This window comes from Neopelma chrysocephalum, unplaced genomic scaffold (assembly GCF_003984885.1).
Source record: "Neopelma chrysocephalum unplaced genomic scaffold, ASM398488v2 Primary Assembly neopelma1_180, whole genome shotgun sequence".
In the NCBI taxonomy this organism is placed as follows: Eukaryota; Metazoa; Chordata; class Aves; order Passeriformes; family Pipridae; genus Neopelma; species Neopelma chrysocephalum.
The window spans coordinates 2,304,647-2,326,293 of NW_020897842.1; the positions used below are offsets into that span (position 1 = coordinate 2,304,647).

General features: G+C 47.3%; 1 protein-coding gene across 15 annotated transcripts in view; it reads left to right on the forward strand.

The window, feature by feature from the left end:
• CAMTA1 (calmodulin binding transcription activator 1) overlaps positions 1–21,647 on the forward strand; it is a 223,384-nt gene that overhangs the window by 175,566 nt on the left and 26,171 nt on the right. For 12 of the 15 annotated variants that reach the window (XM_027702182.1, XM_027702187.1, XM_027702179.1 and 9 more), the window contains 4 exons: positions 4,738–4,878; positions 7,064–8,916; positions 10,076–10,202; positions 10,945–11,079. In XM_027702182.1, the coding sequence (XP_027557983.1) occupies positions 4,738–4,878; positions 7,064–8,916; positions 10,076–10,202; positions 10,945–11,079 (2,256 nt within the window). The other 3 variants (XM_027702189.1, XM_027702190.1, XM_027702191.1) reach the window with 3 other exon arrangements.

Consider the following 21,647-nt stretch of genomic DNA (forward strand, 5'->3'; position numbering starts at 1 on the left):
GGAGGATGGCGATGGTGCCCTTGAGCCGCAGGAGGAGGAGGATGGCGATGGTGCCCTTGAGCCTCAGGAGGAGGATGGCGATGGTGCCCTTGAGCCTCAGGAGGAGGAGGATGGCGATGGTGCCCTTGAGCCGCGGCCGGGGGAGGGCAAGCACCGCACAGAAGGAACGGGAGAGCTGTGTGAGAGAGGTGACTTCGGCTCTGCTTCTCCATGGGCGAGCAGCCTTGGACTTCAGGTGTCTGTAAATAGTGGTAGGAGTCCCACTCCAAGTAGCTTCAGAAGAGTCGTGTCCCACTGGTCCCCTCCAAGGGATGTTGCACCGAGTGTACTGCCCACTCCCTGTGTGCATCCCACTGCATCTGAGCAAACCTTCAAGGCAAGGGCTCGCTTTGGAAGACACACATCCCTTTGAAGAACAACTGGATGCAAAGCACCTGTGTGAGTCCGTGCAAAGGCAATAGCATTGAGGGGGGTGTCATGAGGAAACGGCGCCATCCCCAGCAGTGAGGCTCAGGAAACCTGTCCTTCACAACCAGTAATGAGTGAAAATGGAAGGCTGGAAAATCAAAGCTGAATGAGTGGGCGTCTGAGTATGAAAGGATAAATCTAATGGAAATCTCCTTCAGCCAAACTGAAAAATCAGAGCAAGGCCTTTACTTCTGTCAACACCAACGCAGCAAAAATTGAAGGGACAAGGCTGCCATTTCCAATTGACCATTGCCATGGAAACACCTCTCAGTGTCAAGACCTGGTGGAGCAGGATGTGGGCGGCAAGTTGGGAATGGGCAGTTGGACAAAGGACCCGCTCAGCCTTCCAGCAGCACTTTGGGGATTTTTAAAGCACTTTTTGTCAGTCAGGTGTGGCCAAGGATAGGACTCTGAAACCTGGGTTTGCAGTGGGCCATCAAGATACATCAAGAGGGAGAGGCAAACAGAAACCTAATCTTGATGATTCCAGATATTCCAGCTTTATCAGTCCAACTTACCTGTTTCATGTGGGAGATCTTGTTGTTACTCAAAAGAAAAAAACCTGTCAAATTAGGGCAGAGAAGCAGCACACAGGGTGTAGGAAATAGCTTCATCATGTAGCGTACGTGTATATGTATGTGTAAGCTGTGTTGGGTGGATGGTACAAAAGAGCAAGATCTTTGGAACAGAAACAGGAAGCATAAAATGTTCGAAGTGGCAAAGAGAAACAGCTAAGAGCATTCAGAAAGGGTGAAATGATCAGATTTAAATGTGGGAGGGTGTTTTAAAGACAAGTTTTGCTTACGGTGGAGAAACCACAGAGAGAGAAACAGTTTTAGCTGTTGATGGTGTTGGGTCTAGAATGAAGGTGAGACAGTGAGATAGGCTTGAGGTGATGGGGAGGAGGAAAATAACTGCAAGACTGGAGGATGGCAGAAGAAGGAGGCAGAAATAGCCAGGGGTTGTAAGAAACCTGGACAATCCTATGTTTCTGTGTGCAAGCTTCCCTTGGCTTCTGAGCTGCCTTTTTGCTGATAATCCAGATCATTTTTCATCCCTTTGCTCATGGTGGTTGAAGTCTTGACAGCACTAATGAACAAGGAGCTGCTGGGCCACTGTTTTTGTTGTGTTTTCTTCAGAAGGGAAGAAAGAGAAGAATGGTGAGAGCCCATGCTCACAAAAAGAGGCTGGAGGCAGTTCTGCTAGGAGCAGCATTAGCACTCTGAGTAGGACCTTCCCGCAGCCTCACTTCTCACCTTTGAACACCCAGTGAAACACCAGGAACTGTCCCTGGCTGCACTGCCTTGTGCTGCAGGCACTGCTGCACAGAGGGTGTGGTGGCAGGAGGAATGCATTGCTGCTGTAATGCAGCAGCTTTTAGATCCCTCCATGCTATTACTGAAAAGGAAAGTGTTGAAGCAGTTCAGAGCTTTAATTTTAAATTATCAGGAAGTGCAATAGGAGTCTGAACAGGAATCCGGATTAAAATACTTCCCAGAATTTCTGCTAAGCTTCAATCTTTTTTTTTCCTTTTGTATTCATACATTATGGCTATATTTAGTCAAACATAGCTCTGCAGTGGTTTCGGTTTTTGAACCACTAAAAACCAGGAAGACTGTGTGTGTATGCTTTTTATTAACCTTCCTTTCATAATGCACTTTCTTCCCTATAGAAATCTCCTTTCCTGCTGATTCATTATGTGTCAGGAAGCCAAGCGTGACATGTTAAAAGCCATCTTGATAGTGTTTGGTATTCAGTACTAACAATTCACCAGGCACAGGAGTCTTTCTTTAAAAGGGGGAGGAAGAAATCTGCATATTGGATGTGCCAAGATAGTGGATAATTTGCATTAAGCATCCAGACATTCTTTTTTTGCAATCTGTCACCCTTCACTGCCTTTTTATTTTATAACCTTCATAGTATACAGGGAGCATAAGTACTAAAAAAAAAAGTGGCACCACGTGGACAGAAGCTGGAGCCAGAGCCCTTCAGGATCAGCTGGAACAAGGCTAGAGAAAGACCTTTCCTCAGCAGCAATTGATCCTTGATGGGACTTTGCTATGCTGAAAATAATGGGCACGGTCCATCCGTTATTTCTTGGCTTCCAGCTCACAGCTTGATTCAGACTTAAGAACCATCATCATGAATACACAAACCACGAGTCATGATTCACTTCCCAGACTTGCCCCCATGATGTGTTGCTCATCCCAGGATTTCACAGCAGTAGGGAGCAAACGCTGCCATCCTGCTGTAAAACAGACTTTCTGTACCCAGCAACACAGTGCGAGCTCACTTCTTTAGCAGAGCATTTCTGAAGTAACCTCTGAAGAAATGGCTTAATGCAAACTTTCTCAGTAATAATTACAGTTCAATAACTTTATGTCATATAGCCAGAAGTATCCAAAATACCTCACTGTCAATGTATCTTTGGCAAAACTGCTATTTGAACATCACTTACTAGGCATAATATCACAGGTGACAGAATAATGTACCTTAAATAATAAAATGGATGTGAGTGGAGGTAGTGAAGTGGCAAGTGTATATAACTTAAACAGATATAATAATAGAGATGGAGTGTTAAGCAGAAATTCAAAACTGTGAATGTACTAGAAAGCAAAATCTGTTGGGTACGATAACAATAAATGTGGTTGTGAAGCAAACATAGAGGGACTCATTACTAAACTATCTGCAGCACTTTAAATAGTGATATGAGGAAGAATACTTGTAAACCTTATTTACAGTATTTCTACAGGTTACCCAGCCTGGCCAGTAGAAATATGAATTCTGTAATATAAAACTAGACCAAGACGAGATGCAATTAGGCAAAGTGACATCAGTGGGTGATGAGGGAATACAGCAACAAGTAACAAAAAAGGCAATAAAACTGCTTCACAGAGCAGATCCAGGAACTCTGTTCCACCGGCAGCGTGTGACACACTAAATGAGCAGCATCAAAGAGGAGAACAGGAGATTCACACGATATGCCACCCCTGTGACCATGGTCATTAGATGTCATAAACATGCTTCCTTTTGCTTCTGATATTCTTGCACGACATGAAGCTGCTTGCAGCTTGTGCCCCAGCCCTGCAGATGCTCCTGGCTGTTTAGGGAGTACCAGAACCTGCTGCTGCTAGCATTTTACCCCCTCACATCAGGGACTGTCACCATTCAGGGATCTGTGCATTTACTACAAAGCCTAGGTCTGTGGGACTTTGATTTGGTATATTCTGATTAAGGATTTTAGAACGCAACATGCAAGGAATGTGCCTTGCTTGACTATGGCAAAGACACTCCTGAAAAGAAGCTGCCAGGCATGAGAACACCTTGGAAATGATGTTACCAGGCAGCACTTTCCAAAATCTGCACATGAGCTCTGATGCACACAAAGGATAAATAAATAATATGCACATATAAATTGCTTAGAGAGACATTAAAAGAGACAGAAGATGCTTTGAGTCAGTTATTATGGATAAAATATTTTATAAGTGCTATTTCCATTGTAAGTCAGGTTGCAAATATCACTATTATGGGAAATTCTGCATCTAAAAAAAATTCTGAGAGGAAGCCTTTATTCAAATCATGTATCTGCATGCAGTTTAGCATTCTTATTTAAATAGCTATCAGGCCCAGAGAGTACCCAAGAAAAAAACCTTCAGTTTGCAACATGTTCTGCAATATCACCCTCCTGTCCGTTTTCGCAAATTACTAAGGGGTTGTCCAAATCTGAAGAGGAATTCACACAGTGTCTGTTAGTCGCTCCCAAAAAATGAGTCAGTCTTCCCTGCTGCCAGCCAGGATCTGACAATGAAGACCTGGCAGAAGGTTTGCATGTGCTGTTACACTGGTGTATTTTGGCTGCTGATTTTACTATAAAGCTGATTTTGTTTTCATATTAGACAGAAAACGGTTCCAAAATGCTCCTTGGAACTGTACTGTTTTACTTCAGTGCAACCAAGTCTTTTGTTGCTTTTGGGTTTTCAGTGAAGGTTCCAGGCACTACGGGGATAGTCTTTGCAGGTGCACAGTCCCTGTCTGCAGCAGACTGACAAAGAGCCAGATACTCTACTGAGGTGTTTTTCCTTGGTATATACCTAATTCAGGAATTGCATTTGGAAGCTTATGGATACCAAGGAGCAGAGAATAGTAAACCATTACTGTTGCTTTTTACAGGTCTCCTTCAGTTCTGACAAAAAGCAGCAGGAATGGGTTTTCATAGTTCTGGTGTGGTTCTGAAATTTCTGATGGGAAATTTTACTGTTCTCTTTGCAGTTCATGGCATTAAGTGGACATGCAGCAATGGCAACAGCAGTTCAGGGTTCTCTGTGGAACAGCTCGTGCAGCAGATCCTCGATAGCCACCAGACCAAGCCCCAGCCTCGGACACACAACTGTCTCTGCACTGGTACCTTGGGTGAGTACCTGGGGAGGGCACAGAACACTGCTCAGCTTCATCTAAACTGGCAGCAGGGTTTGTAGTACTGAGGTGTTAGTTCTAATAAATGCCTTCCACATATGACCTGCTCAAAAAGGTATGTTCTCTTCTACATGCTTAAATTCTGTTACCAAAGCCTCAAAATCTAATGTTCTTCCAACTTCACCCTCTGAATTCCTTGCCCTGCAGTGCACTTTGTTGAAGAAGTGCTCGGGTGGTTAATTACAAAGTATCACTGGGATAAGACAGGTCTTATTCAGGTATCATGAAAATACAGATTTCTTTCCTGTTAAAGGAGATTACTTTGTTTTGAATAAGACTACAGCAGCAAGAAACAACATCCTTAGTGCTAGCATTTTATACAGACAGGGGGAAGCTAAGTGATTCACTTTTCCAACTCTTCTGCTTTATAGCCACCCCTTTCTAGTACTTTGTTCAACTAAAGTATATGACACATTAACTAGTCTTTAGCAAAACTTATAAAGGAAAGCTGTCAGTGCTTCAAAGGATTTATTTTTTCTTCTTTTCTTGAGCAGTTGCATTATACAATCAAGACTTTAATAAGAATGATGACCTCTGAAATACCTGAGTGTGGATTAAAATTCACCCCTTAAGGCTCAGCATTTGATCCAGGCTTGCAGATCTGAACATGAATCCTTTTATGCTTCCCTTTGATGTTTTGTCTTGTGCTGTCTTCTCAGTGCTTTTTAACATAACAGTATTGCTTTGTTTTGTAACGGCTTGCACACTGACACACACATTCCCAATTCCTTACTGTCATCCACAAATACAGCAGTGTGAAAGCCTTTTCCTTGTTCCTGTTCATCTCTATACCTAGGAGAATAGAGAGATTTAATACTGCATTTAATCTCAAAAACACTGTCTTGAACTACTTTGTGACCGCATTCAAATCTTGAGCACATAATAGAGAAGTTCCCCTTCAAGGACAAGGAACAAAAGGTTTAGCAAATTGCAGTGGCTACATGGATGCCTTATGTTGCCCAGGCATTTATAACTGTAGCCATTAGCTATAGGGAGGAGGCTTCTTCCCCTCTTTAGTCATTCAACAGGACCATAATTAATGTTCTTACATCATTCTAGGGGAAATGAATCAATTAAGGAAAGAAACATCAAAAATTAATGGGCTGCTCTTCTTTAAACAGCAAAAACAGTCCCCACACCAGAGTTTCTGGCTAAGGTGCCTTTGCAGACAGAATTGTTTACTTCATCATGCCTGATTTCCAAGCTCCCAGGAATACAGGTGATGTTACCTTCTGTCAGGCCAGTAAAGGTGATGGCTGGCTTAATTTATGGAGGACTGTCTTCTGGTGACCCTTGCTTGAGTATTCTTCAGCAGCTCCAATGCTGGCCATGTGCTCTGCGTGCACCTCCCAGAGTACAACATTTCTATCTGTCAGCACAGAAACGGCTGAGAGCCAGAGAAACACATCACCATCCTTATGGGAAGGCAAGAATGCTTTGTATGGCTAATGTGCTATTTCTTTAATAATTTGATTGGCAACTGTAATAGACACAATGATGACAGGAAGGTGAGGGCTAATTCTAAGTGGCAGGGTGATGCCAGGGACAGGAGCATGATATGGCATCTGTCACCTCCAGGTTACCAGTCAGCATCCACCCCACAGGAGCAGTTGTCAAACCTCCCAGCATCAGCCAGCATGAAGAGCTGAGCATCTGTGTCATGGGGGCTGAGGTCTTGTCCGTGGGGCAGATGGGACAGGGCCCTGTGCCACAGCTGGCAGCAACAGCCCTTGCTCTGCAGACTTTGCACTGAGATTGGGCACATCTAAATAACTCTGCAACTTGTCACAGGTGCCAATTCCTCTCCTCCTAACATGTTGCCTGATCAGGGCAGGGAGGAAGGGGCAGGTGCTACATGGGGTGAGGGTAAGGGTGCACACATGCCTGTTGTAAGATTGCTGTCGTTGCATGCAGTGCATTGGACAGGACCTGGACATCTGGCACTGGTGAGAAATTTATTTTATTTCCAAAGTGGCTTTTGCTGTCTCGTACGTGTGCTCACTCTCTCTCGCACACGCATGTATAAGTATAGCTCTCCCTTGCTACAACCATGAGATACACAACTAGCATTGTCTTAATTTTGTATTTACTGAATGGCAAATGTTTTTGTTTTTTGGCACAGGGGCGGGAAGCAGTGTGCATCATAAGTGTAACAGTGCCAAACACCGCATCATATCACCAAAGGTTGAACCAAGGACAGGTGGGTACAGCGCTCATTCAGAGGTACAAAATAATGATGTCTCTGAAGGCAAGAACGAGCACAGTCATGGCAAGGCCTCCAGCCGAGAGAAGAGGAACGGCAAAGTGGCGAAACCAGTGTTGCTCCATCAAAACAGCACTGAGGTTTCCTCCACCAACCAGGTGGAGGTCCCTGACACGACCCAGAACTCTCCCGTGTCCATCAGCAGTGGGTTAAACAGCGACCCAGATATGGCAGATAGCCCAGCTGTCACTGGTGTGTCCAGTATGGCTGTAGCATCAGTTATGGGAAGCTTGTCACAAAGTGCCACCGTATTTATGTCAGAAGTCACCAGTGAAGCTGTGTACACCATGTCACCCACCTCTGGCCCAAATCAACATCTTCTGTCCTCAGATGCAGCTGCACAAGGACTGGTACTTGCTGTGAGTTCAGATGGACACAAATTTGCTTTTCCAACCGGAAGTTCAGAGAGCTTGTCAATGCTACCCAGCACTGTCTCCGAGGAACTTGTGCTCTCCACAACTTTAGAAGGAAATAGAAAAATTCCAGAAACCACCATGAATTTTGACCCAGACTGTTTTCTTAACAATCCCAAGCAAGGGCAGACTTATGGTGGAGGAGGTATGAAAAGTGACAGCATCAATACCAACATAAGGCAGTCACCCACAACAGAACGTAGCTTCAACTTCAATACAACCCTCACAAAAGAAATTAAAACTGAGGACACATCTTTTGAACAACAGATGTCCAAAGAAGCATTTTCTTCCACTTCTGCATCTAACACTCTCACCCTCAGTACTGGTTCAGGTTTGCTTCCATCTGGAGGAGGTCTGAGCCCAAGTACCACCCTGGAGCAGATGGACTTCAGTGCCATTGACTCCAACAAGGACTATTCTTCCAGCTTCAGTCAGACCGTCCAGAGCCCTCATGTTCATCAGACCCCTTCCCCCAGCTTCTTTCTGCAGGATGCCAGCAAACCTCTTCCCCTTGAGCAAAACACTCACAACAATTTGAATGACACAAGTAGCTCATTTGTGAACACGTTAGGAATCCCCAGTGTGAAAACAGAGTCCTCGTCCCAAACCACTTCCAACTGTAATGGCACGGTGGAAACCAGAATAGAGTCCACCTCTTCTCTCCAGCTCATGCAGTTCCAAGCAAACTTCCAGGCTATGACTGCAGAAGCTGAAGTTCCCATGGAGACCTCCCAGCAGGCAGAAGGAAATGAAAATCTACTTAAATCAGAGGATCTTCAAGCCTGCAACACAGAACACTACTTGCAGCCCGAGTCCAATGGGGGGATCAGGAATGGGAACAATCTCCCTATTCTCCAAGGAAACATGGTACAAGGACTCTACCCCGTGGCCCATCCCAGCTTAAATAACTCCTCCAACATGGAGCTTAACTTGGACCACTTTGACATTTCCTTCAGCAACCAGTTTTCTGATCTAATTAATGATTTCATATCAGTAGAAGGTGGGAGCAATGCTCTCTATGGACACCAGCTGGTGTCGGGTGACAGTGCCGGACTGTCTCAGCCTGAGGACAGTAACAGAGCGACATACAACCAGGCCCAAATGTGCATTCCTTGCTGCAGTCCTCAGCAGGCCAACATGCAGCTCAGCAGCACGGAGAATGGAGCCAGCACCATGGCGTACATGCACGTGGCTGAGGTGGTCTCGGCAGCTGCGGCACAAGGCACTTTGGGGTTGCTGCAGCAGAGTGGGCGCTTGTTCATGGTGACAGATTATTCACCAGAATGGTCTTACCCTGAGGTAAGTCCAGGGCTTTTACTTGGTAATGTTTACTGCTTTATCTTTCTTTGCCTTGTTAATAAGGGCTCACAAGAAGTGTTTTGTTAAAGCTTTTACAAGGCTTTTAAAATATTTCTCTTCGAAGTTGGAGCATCCAAGGCCTTTTGCTTGTCTGAGTATACTTTTAATTAAGCCCTTCGTTACCCTGACAGGGCCCTTTCTTCACTTAGGAAGCATCTGAACAGAAATGTAATGTTTCATTGAAAGCAAAGTCTTTCCCATGCAATGGCTTCATGGTGCTACCTAGCCATGTTAGAACAATAGAGTTTGCAAATGTTTCTGATGTTCTTAGTAGAATAATTCCAGACCTGCACTGCCTTAACGAGTTGAGCATTTCCCTCCATCTCACTGACTTTCCAAAATCAGTGGCATGTCCTGCGAGTTGAAAATGGCAGCAGCACAGGCTTTACTGACGTGAAGGAATGCGGGAGGAAAGAGGCTGTTTGAGCCACTAATGGGAGAGGAAGGTTGTTTTGAATAAAAAAAAAAAATCGGTTGTGTTTTTATGAGCCCGGCCTTGGAGCAGTGTTGTGTCTGTGTGCTAACCGAGGTGTGTGATACCTGTTCCCGCTGAGCAGCGCTGTCCGGTTGCCGGTGGGATGCGGCCCCGTGAGGATGCTGGGGCTGCGCCCGGACATTCCCGGCCTTTGCCGAGCGGCGTTCGCTGCGGGCAGGGCGAGCTCGGCGGGCCCGGGCCGGTGCTGGGAGGAGCCGCAGCGGGCTGGGACCGGCACCGGGCTGGGACCGGCACCGGGCTGGGACCGGCACCGGGCGGGCTCGGTGTCCCGGCCCTGGCGCTGCCGGCGGCGGCCGCCCGAGGGCAGCACGGCCGCGGGGAAGGGGCGGCGGGGCCGCGGGCCCGGGTCAGTTCGGCTCCGGGTCAGTTCGGCTCGGGTCAGTTCAGTTCGGCTTCGGGTCAGTTCAGTTCGGCTCCGGGTCAGTTCGGGTCAGTTCGGCTCCGGGTCAGTTCGGGTCAGTTCGGCTCGGGTCAGCTCGGCTCCGGGTCAGTTCGGGTCAGCTCGGCTCCGGGAGCCCTCGGGGGCCGAGCCCATCCAGCCGTGCTCCGCTCTGCGATGGCCTCCCCTGTCATGCCTGGGTTTCTCCCTTTTTTTCCTCACAGGGAGGAGTAAAAGTCCTGATTACCGGCCCGTGGCAGGAAGCCAGCAATAATTACAGCTGTCTGTTCGATCAGATCTCAGTGCCTGCATCTTTAATTCAGCCAGGGGTACTGCGCTGCTACTGCCCAGGTAAGGAGCACCGCTCTCCTACAGCGGGTGTTTTCAGAGCCTGATCATGCCATGGACATGTCCTGACCCACTGTGAAAGGCAGTGCATAGGCATCAAGAAGCTTTTCCTTTTTCTTTGACCTAGACAGTGTGAGAAGACCAATTTGACATCTTGATACATCACAACAGATCACAACAAATACTATTTAGAATCTCTGAATTAACTTTAAAATAATTATTTGAAGTAATTTAAACTAATGCTAAGCATTCCTTTAGTTTTGAAATAGCAGATTAAAGACTGTTATTTAGGGGTGCACTCACTGCTCTGCTGACTCAGTTTGCCTACATTTTACCCTTTGTCCTTGTTAGAGGATGAGAATATCTCCAGCCCCCCTACAGAGATTTTCAGTAGTGCTGGCCCTCAGTATGTGACTTTTAAGCGGATGCAGAATAACTTGGCTTCATTGCTAGGCCTCGGCTTCCCACTGGAAATGCAGTGAGGCTGGTTAATCTTTGGAAACACACGTGATTCTGCCTCCTGCCAAAACAACCCATTAGGTGACTCTTGAGCTTAAAACCCCCACATTTGAAAATATAGATTGGATTTTGGACTCTTCAGTTATCTAGTCCCAAAAATATTGTCAAATGCCCCCTCTCTTCACCTGCTATCAGCCCAGTGAGCACATGGGGATATCCACAGGATAATTCCTCGCCGTGGGTTTCTGCGTGGAGTCCTGTCTTACCACATGCGCTTTCCTTTTAGCTCATGACACTGGGCTCGTGACTTTGCAAGTTGCCTTCAACAATCAGATCATCTCCAATTCTGTGGTGTTTGAATATAAAGCCAGAGCTCTGCCAACCCTGCCTTCCTCCCAGCATGACTGGCTGTCCTTGGACGGTAAGAAGAGTGTGATATTCTTTAAGAAAGCTTACCAAATGTAGGACTGTGAGCAGCTCCTGGAGGAGAGGGGAGAATATGTAGAGGTGCAAGTTTGTGCTGAGGGAAAGGGCTGTGGCAATATTAATTAAAGTCCTCTCACTGAAATTTCTTACTAGTTCTTTCCATGGGAACAAAATGTTGCTGTCTTTGGTGACAAAGGGGTGTTTTCTTTGTCTGAATAGAAAGCTGATAATTTCCCTGAAACAAGGACTACCCAGTCCTAGCAGGACAGAACCATTTACCCTGGATTTGTCTTTCCTGAGAACTCTAAAACTTGAGCTTGTCTAGAAAACTGTGTATTTATTAAGCAGAAAGTGGGGGATACTGAGACATACAAGAGGGACATTCTAAGGAAGTCGGGGTGGTCCCGGCTCCAAAGAGTTGCATGGAGACAGAACACTGTGGTATTGCAGAGTAAAGAGAGGTTTGTGACATGACTGTAGAGGAACACTTGCGAACAGACATGGAAATGGCTCTTAATGAGCAAGTACACAGTCTTATGTTCAGCATCAAAATCGAGTTTGCTTGACTTCGGAGTATTGTAAGAGTCTGCAGGTGCTTTTCATCTGCCACCGAGGCCTCTGGTGCCTGTGGAGTACAGCCAACAGTGTGTGATGGTGATTGATCCTCGGCTGTTAGCAATCTCTCTGGTGTAGCATGCTACATGGGCAGGTTTCAAACCCCTTGTTTGACAGTTCCCTCAGTGCTGATGAATTCAGAGGAGCTGAGGAGGTGGCTGTGAGTGCTGTCTCTGGTGCCCCTGCAGTTTGTCTGGGAGCTCTTGGTTAGCTCCCAATTAGAGATTGTTATGCTGTGGTGATGGTGAAAGGGAGGGGGACTGCAGCAGTGAACAAACTAGGGCATTGCTGACAGGGAGGGGGAAAAAAAAAGTAAGAGGACCGCTGCATTGCAGAGGCCCTTCAGGGAATAAGACTGAATAATTATACTAACCATGACTTATTGAAGCCTCTGCCTTGATGCACAATGCTCCAAAGGGAGCAAATTACACTCTTATTTAAAGGACCAGCAACATCTACCCATTTATTGTTAGAGAACAAATGTTAGCTTAGCGAGCTAAGGTATAAGCTAATGTGAGTTGATTCTATCAATTGAATAAATACACAAATCCCTGTCTTCTCTGTTTGCTTTAATTTCCCTGCTTAAAATCCTTGCCCTACTGCCTGTTATGTAATCTTGAGGGAAGATTTTCAAGGAATATTTGTAGTCACAAAATATTGACAGGAATTTTAAAATTCTTTTAATTAACTCAGCGGAACACTCTGAGTTCCTTTGCACTGCACTGTTAAAATACAGTTCATGATTCCAGCTGGCAGTGTTAACAGTCATACCTCAGGAATAGCATAGGAAAAGAACAAGCAATTTCCATCTCACCTAAGTTTAAATAAACAATTCTCTTCCACAAATCTCTTTATTTTAAGGTCAAAGACATCCTGCATGTGAACTCTATGTTTTCAGTTACATTAAGACAAAAATTGGGGTTTTTTGAGCACTGCACAAGTACTGGCCTTTGGGATCAGGGAGCAGTCCTGCAAATGACTGGGAAGTGTTGTGAGACCATCTTCCTCCATGCTGGTGCTTCTAGGACTGTATCGAGCCAAGTACAGGAATGCACAGAGAAGGATTTTGAAGGTGGCAGCACGTCTGGTGCCATCCTCTGAAGGGCTCCTTCCTCTGTCCATGTCTGCTGTTCCATGCACTCTGTTCTGCCTATACACAGACATGCTTGTTTTATTCTGAGTTTTCCTTATTTTACTCCATGGATGAGTTAGATCTTTTACAAATGGGCACTTGACAGCAGCTGCTGATGTTCTTGCATTTTTTTTCTAGTTAATTGAAATAGTGGTGTTCTTTCTTTTCAAAACAAGCCTTCCTCCTCATAAAGGAAGCAATCTCATGTGATCCTGATCTCCACTCATAAACTTGGCAGCCTTTTCCTTTTTTTGTGTAGAACTGTCAGTTTTCTGAAGCCATCATGTGCTTCTATAGCCATTTGACCTCACTTTTAATTCACTGTCTGTAAAGAGATTCTTTTAAGAAAGAACAGAAAAGCAAATGAAGCCCCTTATGAACTGAAGGGCAGAGATCTTCTTATGGCAGATGCATAACAAATTATAAAGGCATTTCAGTGCAGATTCCCAGTGGAAAGCATGTATGTTTGCCCTCCGCTGAGTCTTTGCTGCTTTTCATAAAGTGTCTGAAGAGATGGTGTTTCCTTGGTGTGGGATGTGATCAGAAATTCCAGGGAAATGGGTATGGGTGCTCTTGGCATTACACTTACGCATATGCAGGAAAGAGGACAGAACTTAAAAATAGGGGCAGACCATGTGTGTATTGATGAGTCAAGGGTGTATGGCATGGACAAAGGTGTGACTGGTACTGAATGTAAATGGCACTGATGCAGGAGCACTTGACAGGCAGCCTTTCAGCTACTGCTGGGTTCTCTATTTATGATCTGGCTGACTTTCCCAGCTGGAAAACATAAAAAAGACGAGGGGAGTTGTTGGCTCACTCATGTTAGCATGACATGGCCATACCTGTGGTATCCAAACTCTCATTTCGGCATGCAGGAGGTGGATGGAATCACACACACATTATCTGTGACCATACAGTGTGCTACCTGTGGCATTCCACAGTTTGACAGGTAGATGATTTCTGTAAGGTGGTGGTAAGCATGCAAGGTGGTAGATGTTCATCACCAAAAACCATGGCACGTGCCTATTTAGCAGGACAAGATGCCCTTCTTAGCATGCAGATGTGATGAGATGCAAGACAACAGTCATGTAGGAGAGATGTGTTCAGTATCACTGAGGTCTTTAGAAATGTTGTTTTGCAGCCGTAAGAGACTTTTGGTAGAAAAAAGTCCATGTTCATAAACAGTATCACTGTTCTTCACTCATCTTTCCATCTGGGTAGAGGTGACTGGATGTTTAACTTTACATCTTGGATTCTACCATAAAAGATTATCTATTTGGGTTCTCTTTGGGAAGAGGAATAAATGTTTTGTACCGTGTCACGGGGCTGCCATGCAGCTCACTGGGACATGTGAGCATTGATAGAGGACTATGATACCTTGCTCCTTCCTAGTGACTACACAGTAAACAAGTTTCTATTCATCCTCCTCTCTCCTGACTCCTCTGCAGTATGGAGGCTTTGTGTGTTCTGTATATATTCCTGCTGAGATTTCTTGGGTGGTTTTTTTCCTTTCACACACCATTGTCAAGGACACTGTTTCAGGAAGCCAGTCTCCTACTGCTCTGACTGCATTTCCCAGACTGCCCTTTTCCATTTTGGCCGTAATGTGAGTGAATTGATGCGAGGAGCATTTAATTTTCTGTGCTGAGTGTTGTCTTCTGAGCCAGCCTGATTTCATGGTCAGACATCGGATTCCTCTGGGATGTCAATGTTTGTTCTCAGGCCGATGACTGAACATGCCCTGCTGCCCCGGGGAGTTTGCCGTGGGGCTCGCGGCTCCTCTGTGGACCGTGGGACTGCACATTCTCCGGGAATTCTGTGTCAGGTTTTAACGCTCTGCAAATTTGCCTTATTAGAGCAGTTAGTAAAAGTACAAATATTGCGTGTGTAGCGAGGTGAGGAGAACTGTGCGTACGAGCCTGGCTGCGGGAAGGTGACCGCAGGTATGTCGCGGCCCGGGCCCGACTCGCTGCCGCTGGCCGCAGGCCGCGTTCCCGCACGCTCCGGGCAGCTCCGGGGGCAGCGGGAGCGGCGGCAGGAGCAGCAGCAGGGACAGCAGGCAGGGACAGCGGGCGGGCGCTGCCGCCGGCGGGTCCGCGCTGTAAACACGGCGTTGGCCGCCAATGGGGGCCGGTGACGTCAGGGCGGGGCGGGCCCGCGGCGGGCGCGGAGCGGGGCAGGGCCCGCGGCCCGAGCGCAGACAATGGGAGGTGGCGGCAGCCGGAGCCCGCCCGCAGCCGCTCCGGGCCGCCGCTGAGCGCGGGGCGGGGAGCCCATCGCACGGGGCCGGCATCCCGCTATGAGGGGAGCGGGGGGCCCCGGCGTGGGCTGAGGGTGGCGGTGGGACCCCGCGCCCCTGCTCCCCGCCCGGGCAGCCCGAGCCGGAGCGCTCCGCTCCGCGGCGCGGTCTCGGGGCTCCGCCGCGACCGCAAAGTGCCTGGGCGCCCCGGGGCGGTACCGGCTCTCGGGGACTTGCGGGTGCGAGAGGGTGCCTGGCGCGGCGATGGGCCCGTGGGCGCGCCCGGGGTGACCGGGGCGGCCTCCGACCCCCAGCCCCCGCCTGACCCGCTGCCCGGGACGCCGCTGCCTTCTGGCCGCCGCCCCCGCGGTTCTGGTCGCGGGCTCCGGCGCTCGGCGGGGCGGGCGGCAGCCGTGGACCGGCAGCGACCCGCCCGGGGCTCTGAGGCGGCGCTGGCCCCGGGGCGGGCGCGGGGCGGCGGGCGCGGGGCGAGGAGTGGCCCTGTCCCCGCATGCCGGCCCGTGCCCCCCGGAGTCGGCTGCCGACCCCGGCCCCGCGGCTCCGGTTCTCGGGCGGCCGTGCTCGCCGCCATGCCCCCGGCCGCTGAACGGCGCCCGGCATCGTCCTCCGGCGGGGCCGCCCCGAGCCCCAGCCCGAGCCATGCCGGCCAGCGTTAGCCCGTCCGCTGCGGCCGCCGGGGCGCGGGGGGGGGCACCGCTGAGAGCCGCCGGCGCTGCGGCAGCACGGCGGAGCTCCAGCTGGCTGCGAGGATGCGAAAGACGACAACCAGGTCTGGGGGGAGCCTGCTCTGCCCGCCCCTGCTGAGAGGGCTGCGCCAGATGCTGGCTGGAGCCTCCGCTGATGCCTTGTAGACTCCCAGGTCAGTCCTCTGGTGCCAAGTGTTGTCATATTATTTACCTGGAAGCAGGTAGAGGGACTACAGAGGGGTCTGGAACCCCCAGCTTTTTGCAGGTGGATGTGCAGATGTGACAAGGTACCGCTTCCAGTAAGTATTAGAGGATAATGTGTCATGCAGTGCTTGTTTGGGTTTTAATCCGCATGCTTCTGTGTTGTCCCTCACTCTGCTGCACTTCCAGCGTAACTGCACGCCTTGCTGCTCGCTGTTCCCCCCCTTTCCTGTGCCCCCAGCTGTGGGAAGTGGTCGTGTTACATTCTGCTCGCCCTCTCTCGTTGGTCCCCAGCCCCTCCCGGGTGATGTTTTGATGCAGACTCAGAGTTGTGACAGCACTTTAATTGTAGCATCACGTGTGCAGCAGGACAGATTACATCTGAGTGCCTCCAGCTCACAGCCTTTCGTTCTGGGCAGCTGGTTCGGCGGAGGAGGAGGTCAGTAGCCCAAACCTTGGGGATCTTAGGCATGCTGGAAGCACACACCTACTCTGCACCATGTTATTACAAAACTTGTTTTGCAGCGTGCTTCATCAGAAAGTGGGACTGGGAACGGGACTTCAAGAGACCCGTAGGTCACTCCCAGTTTAGATGTGGTAAATGTGGCTGATGTCAGACTTTCTGAAAGCTTCCAGTGAAGGAGATCTCAGTTTCTTTTGCTCACCTGTTCCAGTGACTCTTGAGGTTGTGGTTTTAATGAGAGAAAACTTGAGTCCGAATTGTTACTGTACACATACATACATACCATACATAGTACTGTAAGCACAGATACTGCATAATGTGGCATGAGGTGGTTTTTTCCTGTTTATAGCTCCTTTAGCTTGTGGCCTTTGGAGAAGGGAATCTCCAGGAGCTGTGGGTAGTAGCTTGTGTGCAGGTGAGCAGCAGCACAGCATGTCCTCCTAGGCTGTCGCTCTTTGCATACATCCAAAAGCACATCTTTCAACTTACAAAATAGCACATGCAAGTGATGTCTTTAGCAGTGTGCCCTGCCTCTAAAATACAGAAGTCCACATGGCATGTCTAAAATCTTCCTTTGTTTGCTGAAGTAGCTGTTCCTGGATAGCATTAAAATCTCCCCCTCTCTAAGACCTGAGGAAGAGAAGCCTGAAAAATAGGGCAGCAAGTGCTTTATTGAAGAAGTCAGCCTGAACCACCCTCCTTCTCTTCTCTAGTAATGGCACGATAAAGAAAAGTAGAAAAGTGCCCCATTTCGAGGGAGCACTGACTGCTGGGGATGATAGGGAGGAACAGAGTAGTCCCAGATGGCATGGGAGTAATAGCAGCATTAAAAGAACTTCGGAAAAAGAGTTACCAGTAAGAAATCATGCCCTGCTAGGTGGATTAATGGCTTAAAATCGCTGACAACACCTGTATGTGCAGGATGATGTGACTTCATTATTCCTGCCCATGCCCAGTAGTGTTCATTTCTTGTGTGAAAGCACGGACTTTCTTCAGCTGCTGCTTCAGGCTCAGCATACGCACAGTGCTTCCCTCATTTTATGCACAGTGCTTTCCTCATTTCATGCCTTGGTACTTGTGGCATTTCTTGCTAATCAAAAGGCCTGGAAGTGACCTCCCTCATTAGCATAGATACGCATTTGTCCTAGAATATGAAGTAAAAATTTTAAGTGCTTTCATTTGCTGGTAGAGATCATGACCTATAACAACTTGCTGCTAGAGAGGTTCTTGTAAGGTGCATTGAGGATGTTATGGCAGTTTAATTTCAGAAATAGGTGTTCCTGCAACACTGACATCTCAGAAATCAGTACTAAGCCAGATCAAATTGATACTGCGACATGGAAGGTGTTCAGGGTTTGTACTGTACAGAAAAATTGAGCAAGATATTATAGACCAGTGACAGATGATTTGGAAAACAGGAACAGAGCAGTGGCACTCTGAGTGATGTGTCCTTACACTGCTTCCAACCCCACCCATAGCTTGCCCTGGATGAGAGAATATGGAGAGTCTTGCTTGCTCTGCAAAACAGAAAAATGTCTTTGTGCTGTATGTTTTTTTTACAATGCTCAGCTGTCACACTTGTTCAGTTCAATCTGTGTGGGCTCATACAGTGAGTGATTTAACACAAACAGTGCCGGTAAAGAAACAGCACATGCTGAGAAGCCAGAGCCCTCAGTGTGGCTTCTTCCTGCTAGAGTATTTAAGCACAGTGCTTGGAACACGTGCAGATGCAGATCTCACACACCACCGTTAGTTCAGTGGTTAGACAACTGTGGGGGAATAATTATATACTGGGCAGATGCACCCCCCGTGGAATGTGCAGGAAAGCATGGACTCTCGTCCTTTAGTCCTTCCAGTCAGATACTGTCTGTCATTTTGGCTGTGCGGCATGGCAGAAAAACCCCAAACCTCCAGGTGAGAATGTGAAAAAAGAGCAAGTGGTATAGACACCACTCGCTGCTAAAAAGTGCCCATTTCTTTTTCATCTGTATTGTCAGCAGTATTTCCCCTGTAATAGTTCTAGCTGCACTGCCGAGTCACAAGGCACTTGCTGTTTGAAGCTTGCATGGCAAAAGGACAAAAGATCCTTTGGAATCTGTACTTGTCCAGTACAGCAGTGTGCAGAGATTAGAAAAGCAGCTCTCCATGCTGATTTCTTAAACTTGGCCTGTCAAGCAAAGGAGGACTTGTCACTCACTGCTGTGCCTTGGTATCCTCTTAGCTCCATGCCCTGGACCATGGTGGTGTTTTGGGTACCACACAAAGGAAGTGCAGGAACTGATGAACATGTGCTGAGCTGTGCCCACCTGTTGGGGACACTGCATGCACGTCAAAAACAGAAATTCTGGAGTCTGTGGAAGAGGCCTTTGGATTAGACGATGGGCAGGGCCATGCAGAGGAGTGGGTTGTTATGGAGGGTGTAGGTGAAGTGTTTGCAAGTGCTGTGTTTTAGCTCCCCTTTTAACAGAGGGTCTGTGGAGTCAGGAGCTGTTATCAGGCTGCTTCTGCAGCCCCTAGTGAAAACTTGTGTCATGTAAGTGACTGGCATCTGTTTAGATTCTTACTGAGGAAATTCAGTGTTTATTGGAGGACACCAAGGGAGAAAATGGAGGTGTGACTTCCAGAATCTAGGAGCCCAAACTAACTACTTTGCTCACTGCATTTTCCATTCACCGTGCCTGCCGTGGTGGCTCATCAAGCTGTTGGTACAGGTCTGCTTTCAATTCATCATGAAGGGATCTGGGCTAAGAAAACACTACTGGATTAAATGATCTCTGCTAAGAAAACCTGGTAATGTGAAACAATATCCAGGTTGTCTGGGCATAACTGTGCAAGCATACATGCTGTAGCTCTGTAAGATGCTAACTGATGTAAACAACCATGTAGCCTTAGAGGATTTGTACCGGAATAGTTTTGCATCTCTAGAAATGTTTAGTGCATAACCTGCTATCGTTACTGTGATCAGTAGTAAGCTCTCTCACAGTACAAATGAAAATGAAGCTTGTTCTGCACTTAAAAGATGATTCATGTTTTAGGGAAATGAGTACGAGACTCAAACCAATTTCTTAGTACTGGTCAAAATCTGACCAAGCAGTTCTTTGTGGTCCCTCCCTGCTGGGACAGTTCAGCTCCCTGCAGGCTGCCACCACCTCACCCTCTTATGCTAGGGAATGATGGTGAGAAGTAATTTTGGTGTTACATTGTTATTGTTAAATTTGAAGAGAAATAATTTCCAGAAAAGATACAATGTTCAGAGTGTTTCCTGTGAAATTGTGAGGTGTCTTGGAGATAGAGAAATGTGATTATTTGCATCACCTTTGGTGGAGGAAGCCTTTAAGAACAGCTTCAGAAGTGCTCTCTGTAGTTTCCTAAAGAATACTGTAATATTTCTTAGATTGATACGTAATGGAAAAACTCAATATCTAATTTTTTGGCTCACAAGAAAAAATATTAAATTCTATTATCAAAAGCAGAGTCCTTGGGAAAATAACATATGTATATGTAAATATGTGAATATGTTCGTATCGTGCATCTTTGTTGCCTTTGGACAGAGTAAGGGTGCTTCCAGTGTGAGACATCTCCTTGTACTGGGGCTGTCTAGATTTCCTGTAAAATATAACAGGAGAAAAGCTTATTTGGGCAGTGATTTGTATGTTGTTGAGCTGTTGTCTTCAGTGCACTGCAAGAGAGGTTCTTGTCATGAGATCTTATGTTGGCTTAAAAGACAAGGATGTGGAAACTGTGTTCATGTAACTTCAGTGCCTGCTAAGCAAGTGGCCCTGCACAAACCCCTGAAATGAGCAAGACAGAAAAGATTGTGACTAGCAAAATGAGAAATGATACAGGATAAAGGGTCTTGAACTTCTTGGAGTGATACCTGTAACATTGAGTCCTATGGCTCTTATAGCCCATCTCCAGTTATTGCAGAGTACATCTGTTGGCTCATTAGCAGTGTGTGAACTGTGCTGGCCATGGTTCAAATGCTGCTAATCTGGTGTGTGCCCAGGGCTGAGTGATGGAGAGGAGCCTTTCACCTCATCGTTGAGTCCAGGGGGATTCTTGAGGGAAGGTGTCCTGTCTCTTGGCTGTTCCTGTGTGCTTAAAGTGTCCTTGTTTTCTTTTGCTAAGGGTGTACCAACTCTTGCAGCATAGCTATTTGCTGTCTGCCTCTCTCTCTCTCTCTCCCCTCCTTTTTTTTTTTTTTGGTAGACCAATGCAGTGCACACACTTCAAGTGACCAATCCCTTGAAAACACTGTACATAAATAATTTTGAAATTGCCATCAGTTGTGGCTTTGTTCTCACTGCTTAGGCCACAGTGTTGATCACCTGAAAAATGGGGAGCACAGAAATACCGTCCCTGCACTGCCACCCCACTTACCTCATTGCTGCCTGGAGCTTTCTGATTTGAGGGTGTGCCCTGAGCTGGGTAAATGCTGGCAGTCTCTGCTACACACTGAGAGGGCTCCGAGTCCCTCCACACTGTGCTGGCACTCCAGAATGTTTGTTTCCACTTGGCATTTTACTAATAGCGGCATATTTCTAACCTGCCTGATTAGGTCAGAATCAGGTAGTCCTGCCTTAAATACTTTCCAGGAGCACTGCCAGGTGTCTCAGTAGGAATACCAGATGCTGTTTCAAATTCTATTTCCTAAGAAAAGTTCCCTGCTTTTATTTCTTTGGTTAAGTGTTTCCATCTGGGGACAGTGCTGGTGACAGACATACCTTTGGTAACTTCAGTCTTCATACAATACCTTACAGGAAGTTCTCAGGATCTTCAACTTGGAATCAGGAAAGGTGGAGGCTTCATTGCAGGTCATGGAGCCCAGAGAGAAGAATCTGGAAAATAGACACAAACGTAGGGCCCTCTAGTTCTGTCTCACAGTGGTTTCAGCTTGGAAAAAAAAAGGGGAGGTGGGAGGGAAATACTAATCTGCACAGTGTACTTCTACATCTTACTGGAAAAAGTTTTTCCTTCTGTTTCCAGGCGTGCAGAAAAATTGTTCTCTCTTGACCTCTAAATGAGTAAGAGCAAATCCACAGAATCTTGCAGCCCTGGGCTTGTTGATCTGTAACACTGATTCAAGCCAAATTTCTTCTTTTGAAAAGATTCTACTTTTGCCTGTATGAGGTTGAAAGCTCAGATGCGATACCCAGCATGTGTTGCCACTCTCAGCTCTAATAAAATGCAAGTACTGGTACCC